General features: G+C 47.4%; 1 protein-coding gene across 2 annotated transcripts in view; it reads right to left on the bottom strand.

Annotated features, from left to right (window-relative positions):
- Positions 1 to 12,449, bottom strand: part of SCYL2 (SCY1 like pseudokinase 2) — a 1,629,773-nt gene that overhangs the window by 1,308,741 nt on the left and 308,583 nt on the right. For both annotated transcript variants that reach the window (XM_069629360.1, XM_069629361.1), the window contains exon 6: positions 424 to 645. In XM_069629360.1, the coding sequence (XP_069485461.1) occupies positions 424 to 645 (222 nt within the window). The remainder of the gene's footprint in view (positions 1 to 423; positions 646 to 12,449) is intronic.

Raw genomic sequence — 12,449 nt, forward strand, 5'->3', positions numbered from 1 at the left:
GAGCAGGACGGTCAATAACTGAGTGATGAAATAAGGGAGACAATAAGGGAGACAAATAACCAGAACAAGACACACAATTAAAAGGAGAGGTAAAAACTGGTGAAGAAAAACTTGAAAGAGAAATCAGGAGCAACCCTTTGAGTGATCTCACGATCCAAGATGAAATTAAATAAACTTCAAAGGATAAGACGGAATATAGTTTTACAAGTTTGTGTTACGATAGAGTGTTGAACTTTAAAGGCAAGATGTTGCACTGAGCTTTTCTTTTAACATGGTTTTGTTTTAACAATTATTTTACTTGAAAGAGAGGAAGACATGCATAAAGGTATGAAGACAAGTAAATCAGCATAATGGAGACATGTGTTTTAACACAATTATAGCAATATAAAATAATTATAAAAGTAGATTTAAATAAATGTGTACCTGGTCCAGTTGTCTGCTGAAACTTTTATAAATATCATGCCTATTTACTTCAAATATTGCTTTCCCTTTATTAAAAACAGCATGTATGACGACTCCCAAAGAATACATATCGCTGGCTGTCTCACAATTTACTGACAGTATGTACTCTGGTGCCAAATACTGTGGATTTGGTAGACACCACGGTGGTAAGTTTGGATCCCATTCTTTACAAGAAAACTTTGGCTGTAAAAAAAAAAAAAAAAAAATTAAGAGCAGTCAATTTTTAAATACTTTTACAAAAATAAAGGCATGGACGATAAGCTGCATTTCAAAAGGCATGTTCCACTGGCGAAAAAATTATATTATTTGCTTGCATGTACCAGGATACATGGGAAAATAGAGATATAAAAATAAAGTCTCTACTATGGATGTATCTGTAGTGTCCTACCCTTTTTTTTTTTTTTTTAAAACCGTATTTTATTGATTTTTCAACAAATACAAAATCATCACCATACACAAGATTATATCACTGAGGCAGTGGTAATAGGATGTAGGATCAATAACATCGAAATAAAAAATTTAAAAAACACACATTTCACTTTTCCTCTCTTTCTTTCAGCTCCTTTGCAGTCTTAAAAGCACTCTCTACAGATGATATCTTCGCCTGACAGTTTTGCCCACTATCATCCCCTAACTGGTGTTATTTTGCACCAGCAACCATTTACATTTTTCCTACCCTGTTCCCTCCCCCCGCACATCAAAAAAACACCCCGAAAAAAACGCACTTTTCACATTGTTGCTCTCACCTCCTCATTATTAGTTAACCGATGCACTTAAGTAGTTGTCATGTACCATTTCCACATTATATTGTTCTACGCCGCCCTGCAGAGTCGAAGAGAACAACAAGCACTGCGTAGACCTTAAGAATCGTTAATGGGTTCCCCCTCGCTTACCTCTCCTCCCACCCATACAATGCGCATCTATATTCAGTATAATATTACAGAAAGAGAAGTCAAATCATGTCTATGTGAGATTGGGATTCCAACAGGGCTTCAGTGATACTTTCTATTTGATATATATTGTGTGACTTCGTGAGCCATTCCCCTTTCGTGGGCAGAGTGTTGCATTTCCATTTGACTGTCAGACAAACGCGTAATGCTAACATCAAGTTTCTGGGCATGTGGGAAAGGATTGTACTTGTCCCCTCCGCATCAGCCTCTATACCAAATAGAACCAATAGTGGGGTCAATGTCTGGGAAATGCCATCTATGGCCTGCATCCAACCCAAGACCTCTTTCCAGTACATCTGCACGTTTACACACCCCCACCATTGATGCCAATAATCATTTGTTTCGCCACACCCCTTCCAACAATGCAGTGATATCCTTGGGAACATTTTCGATAGCCGTTGTGGAGTCAGGTAACACCTCATCAATAGTCTCCAATTGTGCATCTTGTATTACATACATGTACTCAACACCATCCTATATATCACCGCCCATATGTCTGGTTGCTCATGAAGCTCTAGTTTTTTGTCCCACTTAGTTTGAGTACTGGGTTGTGCAAGGATGCCCTCAAACTCCGTAAGAGGCTTCCGAAGGGAGACTCCCCAACTCAGGTCTTGCAGAACACTCAACTGCAAGAATTTAAGTGGTGCTATCTTGGTACCCTTCTGTGCCTCCTCAAGCTCTTCCTTTGACATGCAGGAACCTTCCTTCGACATATGCCCAGCTCTCACCAGGTCCTCTTCGTATTGAGGCTGAAAACAGCTTACATCTATTAATTGATCTCTGATGGGAGGGGCACATATGCAACTGAGGTGCGATGGCCAGGATGTTACCCCCTTCATGGATTGTGTGGGACGCCAAAGGGAACACAGTACCATTAAGACTGGGTACTCCCGGATTCTACGTGACATGGTCCGGTATGGGACCCATAGCCATTCACCCAAGGTTACTGTCTTAAATGGCTTGTTTTCTAGTTCAAACCATTGTTTCTCTTTGTTTTCCTACAAGTGGTCTGCTAAAATGCAGAATCGAGAGGCCCTATGGTATTCAAAGAGATCCGGGTATCCCATACCCCTTTGTCTTTTGGCGTGATCAAGGTCGCATACGATACCAGAGGATTCATGTACACCCACAAGTATACTAGGAGGGACCGCTTAACTTCAGCGTGAAATGCTTCCGGGAGAGATTGAAAAAGAAACAAAAATCTAGGGAGTACGTTCATCTTAATGGACGTGAACCTTGCAGGCCAGGACTGCGCCAATTTGGACCATCTCTCTAAATCAGCCTTAATGGTGTCCCAAAGAGGCCTTTTGTTTGCGTCAAATAGGTTTGCTAAATATTTCGTGATCTCTAGTCCTAGGTATTTTATCCCCCTCCGTCTGTATTTGGAAGCCCCACTCTGCAACCAACTGAGCTGGGAGAACTGCGTTCGGCTGAAGCATCAATGCAACTGTTTTATTTAGGTTTGCTTGGAATCCCGATAATGTGCCATATTCCTTCAGGGTAGTAAAGAGGGCAGGTACTGATTCCAGTGGTTGGGAGATGTATGCTGAAAATATTGTCCGCAAATAGCGCTAATTTGTGTTCCTTCCCTCCCCTCTCGACCCCGTGAATTTGAGTATTTGTCTTAATTGCATGTGCCAGTGGTTCGGCCAACAGGGCGTACAAGAGAGGAGACAAGGGACAGCCCTGTCACGTGCCTTGTGTTAGGTTGAAGAGCTCAGATGCAACACCATTAATCAGAACTTTAGCAGTGGTGTTACGGTATAGGGCTGATGCTCCCGATATCCATAGCTCGGCCAATCCTGCCCACCTCATAACCATGCAGAAAAGGCCTTTCAACTCTGTCAAACGCCTTCCCCACGTCGATAGACATTAAGACAGGACAGTACTCTCTCGTCGACAGCGGCTATTAGGTCAAGAGTTTTGCGAACATTGTCCACGCCCTGCCTGCCCCTGATGTAGCCCACCTGGTCTGTATGAACTAGCTACGGTAGAATTTGGGCCAGACGAGTAGCAAGAATGCTTGTGTAGATCTTTGCATCTACGTTTATGAGTGACAGAGCGGTAGGATGCACATTCAGTAATATCTTTGCCTTCTTTAGGAATTACAATAATTCTCAATTCAGTAAATGACTGTGGGGCCTGGCTAGTAGCTAAGATTGAATTGAAGAGTTTGACTAGGGTGCTAACGAATTGCTATTAGTTTTGTAAAAAACTGGAGTATACCCATCCAGTCCTGGCGCCGGCCCTGCATTCATCTTGGATATGGTCGTTTTAGATTTCTTCCGTTGTGATCGGGGCGTTTAACATGTCGTGATTTGCCTGCGAGATCGGTGCGCGGGGGAATCTTGATAAATAGCGTGCAATATTGCTCTCTGTCCTCTCTTCGTCAGCTGTGTATAGGGTTGTATAGAACCTCGCAAAGCACAGTGTAATTTCGCGAGGATCGAATAGGTCGATACCCGTTTCATTTTTTACTTTGGGGAATCTCCCTTTCTGCCCTCTATTTGTACATGTGATTGGCCAACATGGTGTGCGCCTTGTTGCCCCATAATATAATATTTCTGCTTTAAATATCGCAGTTGTGTTAGCGCCCTGCCCTGCCATATGTCTCTCAGTTCTTTTTGGAGCTCCCCGATCTGCGCTAAAATATCTGCACCATTTGCAGGCTGAGTGCAGCGGTCTAATTCCTTGCGTGTAATTTGGGCTTTCAGTTCCTTCTTCCTTTTCAACCTGATCCTGTTCCTGTGTGCTCTCTGCCTCCGGATACCCTGTATTGTGGCTTTCGCCGCTTCCCATACCATGTCAGTTCACCCGTGTCATTCAATGCGAAGTAGTCTTTTAGTGCTTCTGTTAAGGTTTCTTAAAATAACGTGTCTTTAGAGAGGATATCATTACAGAGCCATCTGCGCTGTGTAGACAGGTGGGCCGAGGTCTAGTTCTAACCCACATCATTTGTGATCTGATCAGGCCACTATCTCGATGGTTGCAGCTAATATTGTGCCCTCATTCTCGGCTTCGATCAAGAGATAATCTATTCTGGAATAGGTGAGGTGGTGGGGGGGATGAGAAAGCTCTCATCTTAAGGTGTGCTGTGCACCAGGTATCTAGTGGTTTGCCTGCAGTAAGCCTATGAATCTCTCCCCTGTTGAGCCACACAGTGGATTTGCCCACTGTCTCATAGAATCCCAATCTAGACTAGGGTCTGCTATGATGTTGAGATCGTCGCCACACACTAGTGTGCCTTCCTTCCAACTGTCTAGAAATTCAAACACGGACTTGCAGAGGTGTTGCTGGTTCTGGGTAGGTGCATAAGAAGAAGAAAGTGTGACTGTACACAATCTTATTCTCCCCTTTAAGACTATGTACCTCCCTTCCTCCTCCCTGTGTATGTGGTCTATTTGGAGACCAAGCGATTTCCCATATACGATGCCGATCCCTCCCTTCTTTTGATCGTCTGAAACCCACAGTGTGCCTTCTATGTCCCTACTTACAATCCTAAATTCCTTCCCTTGCGCAAACTTTGTTTCCTGCACAAATAATACATCCAGTTTGGAGAGTTTAAATCCCCTTGCTAACATTGAACGCTTTTGTGGTAAATGTAAGCCCTTGACATTGAGGGACCCAAATTTTATCCCATCAGGTAGTGCAATGTTGGTGCATTGGTTTTTGCATTTTAACCCCTTTATGATAGGGTAATGTGGTGTAAGGTACTGTCCTGTATGTATAAGGTTGAGTAGTGCATGAGGTCAAGTTTGTGCCCTTTTGACAGTGTCTAAGTGTTTCACTCCTTTCTCCCGGTGCGTGACCCCCTCCTTTTGCCCACAAAAAATGCCATCTTGGAACTCCTCTACACCTGAGACGCCCTTAGAAAAGAAGGGCCACACTCCGGGGACCCTTCTCCAGGCGGTTAAAATGAACTTTAACAACTTAGAAGATTTGGTGGCGGGGCCATCCTCGCTACTTAACTTAACCTGAACAGCCTTCCTATCTCTCAGAACAACTCTGGGATTACAAACCCCTCAAATCACTGTCACAAACATTTTGAGCCTTCTTGTGTACCTCAATTGGACAAGCTTTCCTATCTCACTCGAAAAGCACAAACTAAAGCTGGGCAACTACTGTTGGCTTAGAACCATCCCCAGGGGACTAGGCTTTCAGGTTCCTGGGGCTCGTCCTCTCCTCAGTGAAGAAGGTTTGGTTTAATGCATCGCCCAGCCCCCAGGTTTTCTTGCTGTGTCTGTCCGCTCCTAACGTGCCTGCTTGTAGGCCCTCCAGAACCCCCTTGGGGCTCCTTCTCTGTAGTCACTTGGTAGCCCTCACCTCCATGTTCAAAGCTTAACGAGGAAGGAAAACCCCATCAAAGCGGATTTCATGTTCCTGCAACTAGGTGGTTAGAGGCCGGCTGCTTCTCAGCCTGTTCAGAGTGGCCGCTGAGAGGTCTTGAAATATTTTAACCCTGGATCCCTCAAAGTATTTGGGTTCACTCTCTCTTGCCTTTTGTAGGATGTCTTGTCTTTGCCTGTAGTAATGACACTTGGTGAGGACCAATCTTGGGCCTGTTGAATTCCAGGCCAGGGGGAGCTGCTGTGTCAAAGAGCGATATCACCAGAGCTTTTACTCTATCTTCTAGCCCAGCCAGTGTTTCTCCCTTTCTTACGCTGAGGCCAGTAATCCGTCTTGGTTTTCTAGGTCGTCAAGCTTCAATTCAATATCTCTCTTTGCTCTAGATCCTGAAACCTGGCTTTGCAGGTCATAACAGTGAGATCGCCCGACAGCTGGTTGTTCTCTACCACCTCTATTCTGTCTTCCACCTTTGCCATTCTGTCCTGCAGGTCGGTGACTCTTTCTGTAAAGCCAGATTTTATCGAGCATATTTCCCCTAGCAAGAGTCTAATGTCCGCCTTGGTGGAGCGGTCACGGTCGTTCCCTGGTATTTCTGGCAGGGGTTTCTCCTGATCTTGCTCGATCTCTGTTGAAACAAGGCTATACTTCCTTAGCTTTAAGACCGTGGTCGGATCCAGGGCTCCAAAAGGCAAAAAGTTCAATGTTGATTTTGACACGCAGCAGCTCAAGTAATTACTTTTTCTTTGAGGGCGCTATGTGAACTTCTCGGTTTACTGTGGGGGCTCAGTGGTGAGTTGTGGGGGCAGGGCTGTTTCTTTTCCTCCATTTCTTCTATTTTTGGCTTTATTCCTGTGTTATCCCTTCACCAAGGTGCCCTGGCGCGTTCCCATCGCCTTTTTGCTGGTCGTGCTTCCCACATGGGACTCTGTGCGTTGGAAAGTCTTGAATTCTTGTGCTTGCAGTAATTATTTAGATTGCACCTGTGTTGTGCGACAGTCTTAGCTGCCTGTACCTTAGAGGGAGTGCAGAGAGTGGATCTTCAGTGCCCAGCAAAGGTTCCACTTCATTCAACGTTCCAGCCTGGGAAGGCTCTATCTTTTGCAGTGCTTACTATGACTCCCTCTCGCAGCTGGGAGCTGCTGGGGTGATCGTTTGCTGGCTCTCGTCTCTGCGCTGTTTTGTAGTGCAGGCAATGTCATACGCAGTGTTCTGTAGCCATGTGGGGATCTGAGGTGCAGCACGTGGCAGCATATAACGTGCCTGTGTCCCAAACCCAGTGCGTCCTCCTCACATGACTGAATGCCCCTCTTGAATGCCCCACCTGTGTGTTTTGCGCCCTGCTTGTGCTGGCGGGGGCTGTGGAGACTGCAAACCGGTGTTTAGCCGGGAGCTGGTGCCGCTATGAGGACCACCTTGCTTACATCAAGCCGCAAGTCTGCCCCCACGCATCGAGCAACCTGGGGGTCCTTTGGGTCGTCCTACTGTGCCCGCCACCTCTGTGGAGTGTCTTGCCCGACAGGAGTCCTCATGGCTCTCATTCAGCGTGCGCCATGTTCGGTTCTTCGTGTAGCAGCATGCTATGGATTTTTACTCTGCGCATTTTCCGCCTGTGCTGGCTCGTTTTTCTACTGCAGGTCTCGCCACTGTGCGCACAAACCTTTCAGGGTTTGCACCATGTGTTCCGAGAGCTTGGTGGACCAGTATTTTCGTGATGGCCCTCCGTTTCCTGGTGCCTGGAGAGGGAGACGATGGCTTAGGCGGCCATACCATTCGCGCCCCCTAGTGGTCCCCATAGTATCTTACCTTTAATTAGATAATGATATGGTGGCATTAGTATATTAGAATGTCAATAAAATTCAACATTCACTATGAAAACCAAAATCAATTGCATTGCAATATTTCAATAAACATAATTTGGGCATAGGCCAAACCTGCAGCAAGAGGGAACATGAGGAGGGGGCAATCATAGTAGCAATGTGGCCTTTCTTCAGAACCCCATTACCCCAAATGCATATTAATGGAGCCTCAAATTCTTGAGAAAGCTGCACACAGTAAGCACGGGATCAAGGCAACACATAGCCTAATGCTGGAGTCATATTTGCAAGCCGTTACAACAATCATTCTTCCCCACTTCACCACCTGTGTGAATGACTCTCACTGGCAGCCTTCAGAATCAGCTACATTCTGCACACATGCAGAGACAAGGGCTTTGGTTCACTTCACCGAGCCACAATTACACTTCCGCCTCACTTCAAATTGGTGGCCCACAATAGGCAAGTAATCATTACAGGCCATTACGAGAGGGCCAGAGATAATGTTCCCGAGCTTGGAAACATAAAGGGGGGGAACTGATACACTGGAGAAGGCCCACCAGAAGCTGACCCATAACCAATCTCTATGTAAGCGCAAGCAAGGTACCAATAACGTGCATTATTTTAGTTTAGTTTCAATCAGGAATACTATAAAACCTAGTCTTTTGCAGGACAGGCAATTTACTGGGCTACCGACTTGAAGAAAATAGGCAGGGACAAAGGGCCAGAGGGAGACAGCTCGAACACTAGAGAGAAAGGTGGGAGCATGGTGGGTGCTGAATCCTCAACACCAGCAAAGTCTAAGCCCAGAGAGAGGGAAGACTCAGAGCCAACTCAGGGCTATATCCTAGACAATGGCAAATGTCACAGGCAGAGTGAGAAGATGCAGAACCTGCTGAGGGCCCAATCTGAGACACCAGCAGAGACTAAACTCTAAGGGATAAGAAGGACTATCAAATGAGGCTAGAATCATGAACAACTGCCAAACCCTGACCTAGGGACAAAGAACATGGTGAATACCAGACAATAAGCAAATGAAAGAAACTCAGACGCTTATGGATACATCCTCAAGAGGAGAAGGGAACAAACAGTTGTCTGATGAATAGATGGGCAGGAAAGCAGAGGGCTGTACCTTAGATACCTGCAATGATTAAAAACATAAAAGAAGAAATTCAAGATCCCCTTGCGGACTGAATAACAGTGGATGGAAGAGACACACTATAGAGAGAGGTCCATCCCAGTTACTTGTGGGTTCCCTTTGACAGTTGTTGATTAATATCCATGCACAACCCCTGATGATTATCTTTTGCAAGTTCAGCTACCATGTGTATGAAACCCAGGCGTTTGGTATGGCCTCTGGCACCACAGATGGTTTTCCTCAAGTTCAGTTATGTCTCGGAGAAATAAGACCTTGAATGTTCCTTCATGGCCTCCAAGATAATCCCCCAAAATGTTAATCCTTATGAGACCTAAAAACGTGCAAAATCCTTATTATTCCCAACACCTCGCTTTGCTTTTTGGGCTTCCTACTATCTTTTCCTACAAGGTAAAGAATTTGCGTGCAATTTTGGAGTCCAATTTGTGCTTAGTTTCTCAAATCAATGGGAGGTCAATGTTTTTTACTTCAGGGGGCGTGGCTACAGGGCCATGTAGAGAGACGTGTCTCCAGAGGAGCTCCGGATGATCCTGCATTAATCCATCAAAAAGGTGCACACACAGATGCGTGCTGCGCGAGAAAATAAAGGTGCACGCACATGAATATATGGAGCCTCTTTAAAGACTGTCCGTAGCCCATGAGAACCGCTGGTGACACAGCCCTGGGCATAATTGAGACTGCGGGACTCGGAGATGCTCGGAACTAAAATGGCGGATAAGTGAGGAGAACAAAGGAGCCCTACGGAGGGAGCATCTGAAAGCCCATGGTGCAGCGAAACAAAGTTGTGCGAGGCACACCTGGCGGAAAACGCCACTGCGGACCCTACATGCAGTGAGCACCCGCTGCCGAATGATATTATATAGATAGCAATTGCCTGAAAGTGAGGCAGACCAGAAGCGTACCGGAGCGGTGCATGCCCCATCCGATAGACGGAACCGAACTATATGCAAGTACTGGGGGAAGCCACGCCAGACCGCACAGCAAACACGCCCAACAGCGCTGGCAGGAGAACGCACACGCGGCAAATCACAGCCTCACCCGAAGAGCGGCCGAAGATACATTGTTGTGCCGCACATTCAGACGCGAGCGCTGGGCACGGTGGGGGTGGCGAGTTGAGAGCGCAAATGAAAAGGGCTGCTGCATGAGCGGCTCAGAAGGCATTGGCGACGCAGTATGCTGAAGGCTAATCAAAGAAGCATTGTTGGCCACATAAAAACACTAAGATTGGTGGCTGGATGATTGACCGCAACACACGCAGCAGTGGCTGCTCCTCATAAGGTTAGTGGCGCTAACTGAAACAGCGGTCTAGAATATAAGAATGTCAGCAGCTTCTTAAAAGACTGTCCGGAGCCCACGAGAAGCGCAGGTGACACAGCCTTGGGCGTGATAGAGATGGTGGGACTTGGTGAAGCCCGGAACCAAAATGGCGTACAAGTGAGGAGAACAAAGGAGCCCTACGGAGGAAGCATCCATAAATCCATGGTGCAGAAAGCACCACCACGGACCCTACACACAGGGAGCACCCGCTGCCGAATGATATTGCACAGACAGCAATTGTCTGAAAGTAAGGCAGACCAGAAGGAGATTGGAGTGGTGCATGCCCCAGATGACAGACTGAGCCGGGCTGTAAGCACGTACTGGGGGAAGCCACGCCGGACAGCACAGTACACATGCCTGACAGCGCTAGCAGGAGAATGCACATGCGGTAATCACGCCCCCCCCCCGAAGAATGGCCAAAGACACATTGTTGCGCCGCACATTCAGGTGCGACTGCTGGGCTCGGGGAGGGGGGGGCAGCGAGCTGAGAGCGCATACAAAAAAAAAAAAGAACAAAAACAGTGGCTGCTGCAGGAGTGACCCAGAAGGCATTGGCGACGCCATATGCTGAAGGCTAATCATAAATGCATTGATGGCCATATAAAAGCACAAATCATAAATGCATTGATGGCCATATAAAAGCACAAAGAAGATTGGTTGCAGGAGGGCTGGCCGTAACACACGCAGCAGAGGCTGCTCCTCACAAAGTCAGCAGCTCTGACTGTACCACTACAATGATAATGTAAGCGAAGGGAACGCATGGCTTACACGATACCTATATGGGCTAGCACAAACTTCAGACCACAGGCGAGGGTCCCGAACTGAGCAGCGGGGTGGCCCAGGAGGAAACTGTACCGCAAGCGACACGCAGCTGCGCATTCCAGCGTAATGAGATGCTAGGGGACACGTGGGGTAGCCACCAGGGATTACGGAGGTCTGGGACACCGCGCAAAGTGGAAGACAGACCGCTATTAGGAACTGCCGGGTCCAACAATAGCACCAGGGCAGGCCCACAGGCCCACGGAAGTGCAGATAATGACACGACCCAACAAGATCTGGGATATAAAGACAATAGAAATAGCAGCGGCCAGAGACGTGGGAGGACGCAACCCACTCATGAAACAACGCGAACAGAATACGAGGACTTCCACCACAGCTTCCCCCAAGCATCATAGTTCTGTACGGACTATCCCCGAGGCGCTGGAGACCACACTCCTGGGAGCCCGAAGTGAAGCATACGGCAACACCGAGATGGCAAACAAGCAGAACAAGGCAAAGGGCAAACAACCCACGGTGAAAGAATATGCAAGAACACCGCAGTTGGCAGAAGGGGCTAGGAGCAAGGAGAAGACCCCCGCCACGGATACCACCACAGCGAGCAAAGACCAGCAGATCCTGGAAGCAATTGCATACTTGAAACTAGCGTGGGAAACTAAACTGGAATCGGCCATGGTCGAACTGAAGGCGGCTGTCATGATCTCTGCTTCCAAAAGGTCAGGGTTTTCCCAACTCCCTTGGAAGCAGATCCATAACCCAGGTTCCGAGTGCCAACCAGTCCCAATTGGGACCTTTTGGACCCAGTCCTGGCGGCAGTGGCACCAGGCTCATAAATATGCCCAGTCCCAGCGCTGGAAGCGCCGGGCTCAATGCTTGGGTGGACTTACCTGCAGCAGACCATGCTGCTTACTTGCCTGCCAGTTGAGCCTCTGATCCTCTTCTGTTTGGAACTACTTTTCCTGTTGGGTGGGGCAGGAGCCACTCCCTAGATTCAGAACACTGGAACTCTTCTGGAAAGCAGGAACTCTTTTCTTACCTAGGCGTGGCTGTGGAAGGAGACACCTAAGCACTACAGGAGGCTATTTAAACCACACCCGATGGATGAATCTTGCTTTGCGTTATTCTGCATCCTCTGCAGCAGAACGCTTATCATGTCTTCTGCATCTGATCCTGGGCCTAAGGAAAAAGGCTTACCATCCTGAATCCAGTCTTCAGCAACACCTATAAAGACAAGAAAGAACAGGTTAGCATTATCGTCTTCAGTGACAGCTCTTCACTTACCTGGTCCATCGGCTGTCACCAACGCCTCGCGCTGCATTCCGGCATCTGAAAGACAAAGGCTTACCTACTCTTTGTGCGCTCCGGAGGTCTTCACACTGCATTCCGGCATCTGAAAGACAAAAGCTTACCAACTCTTCGCACGCTCCGGAGGCCTTCGGCGCTGCATCCCGCATCTGAAAGACAAAACAAGGTGCGTTTAAAGACATTGGGGAACTTTAATACTCACGTGCCATTACTCCTTGCCACATCTAACCCAGTGGGTATTCCGGCACCCTGCAGCCGCTCCGAACTTGTACCTGCAAAATAAAAAGACAGTTAGAGCGCATCGTGAAGCAGGCAACAAGCGCT

Source organism: Ambystoma mexicanum, chromosome 12 (assembly GCF_040938575.1).
Source record: "Ambystoma mexicanum isolate Mex_15411 chromosome 12, UKY_AmexF1_1, whole genome shotgun sequence".
NCBI lineage: Eukaryota > Metazoa > Chordata > Amphibia > Caudata > Ambystomatidae > Ambystoma > Ambystoma mexicanum.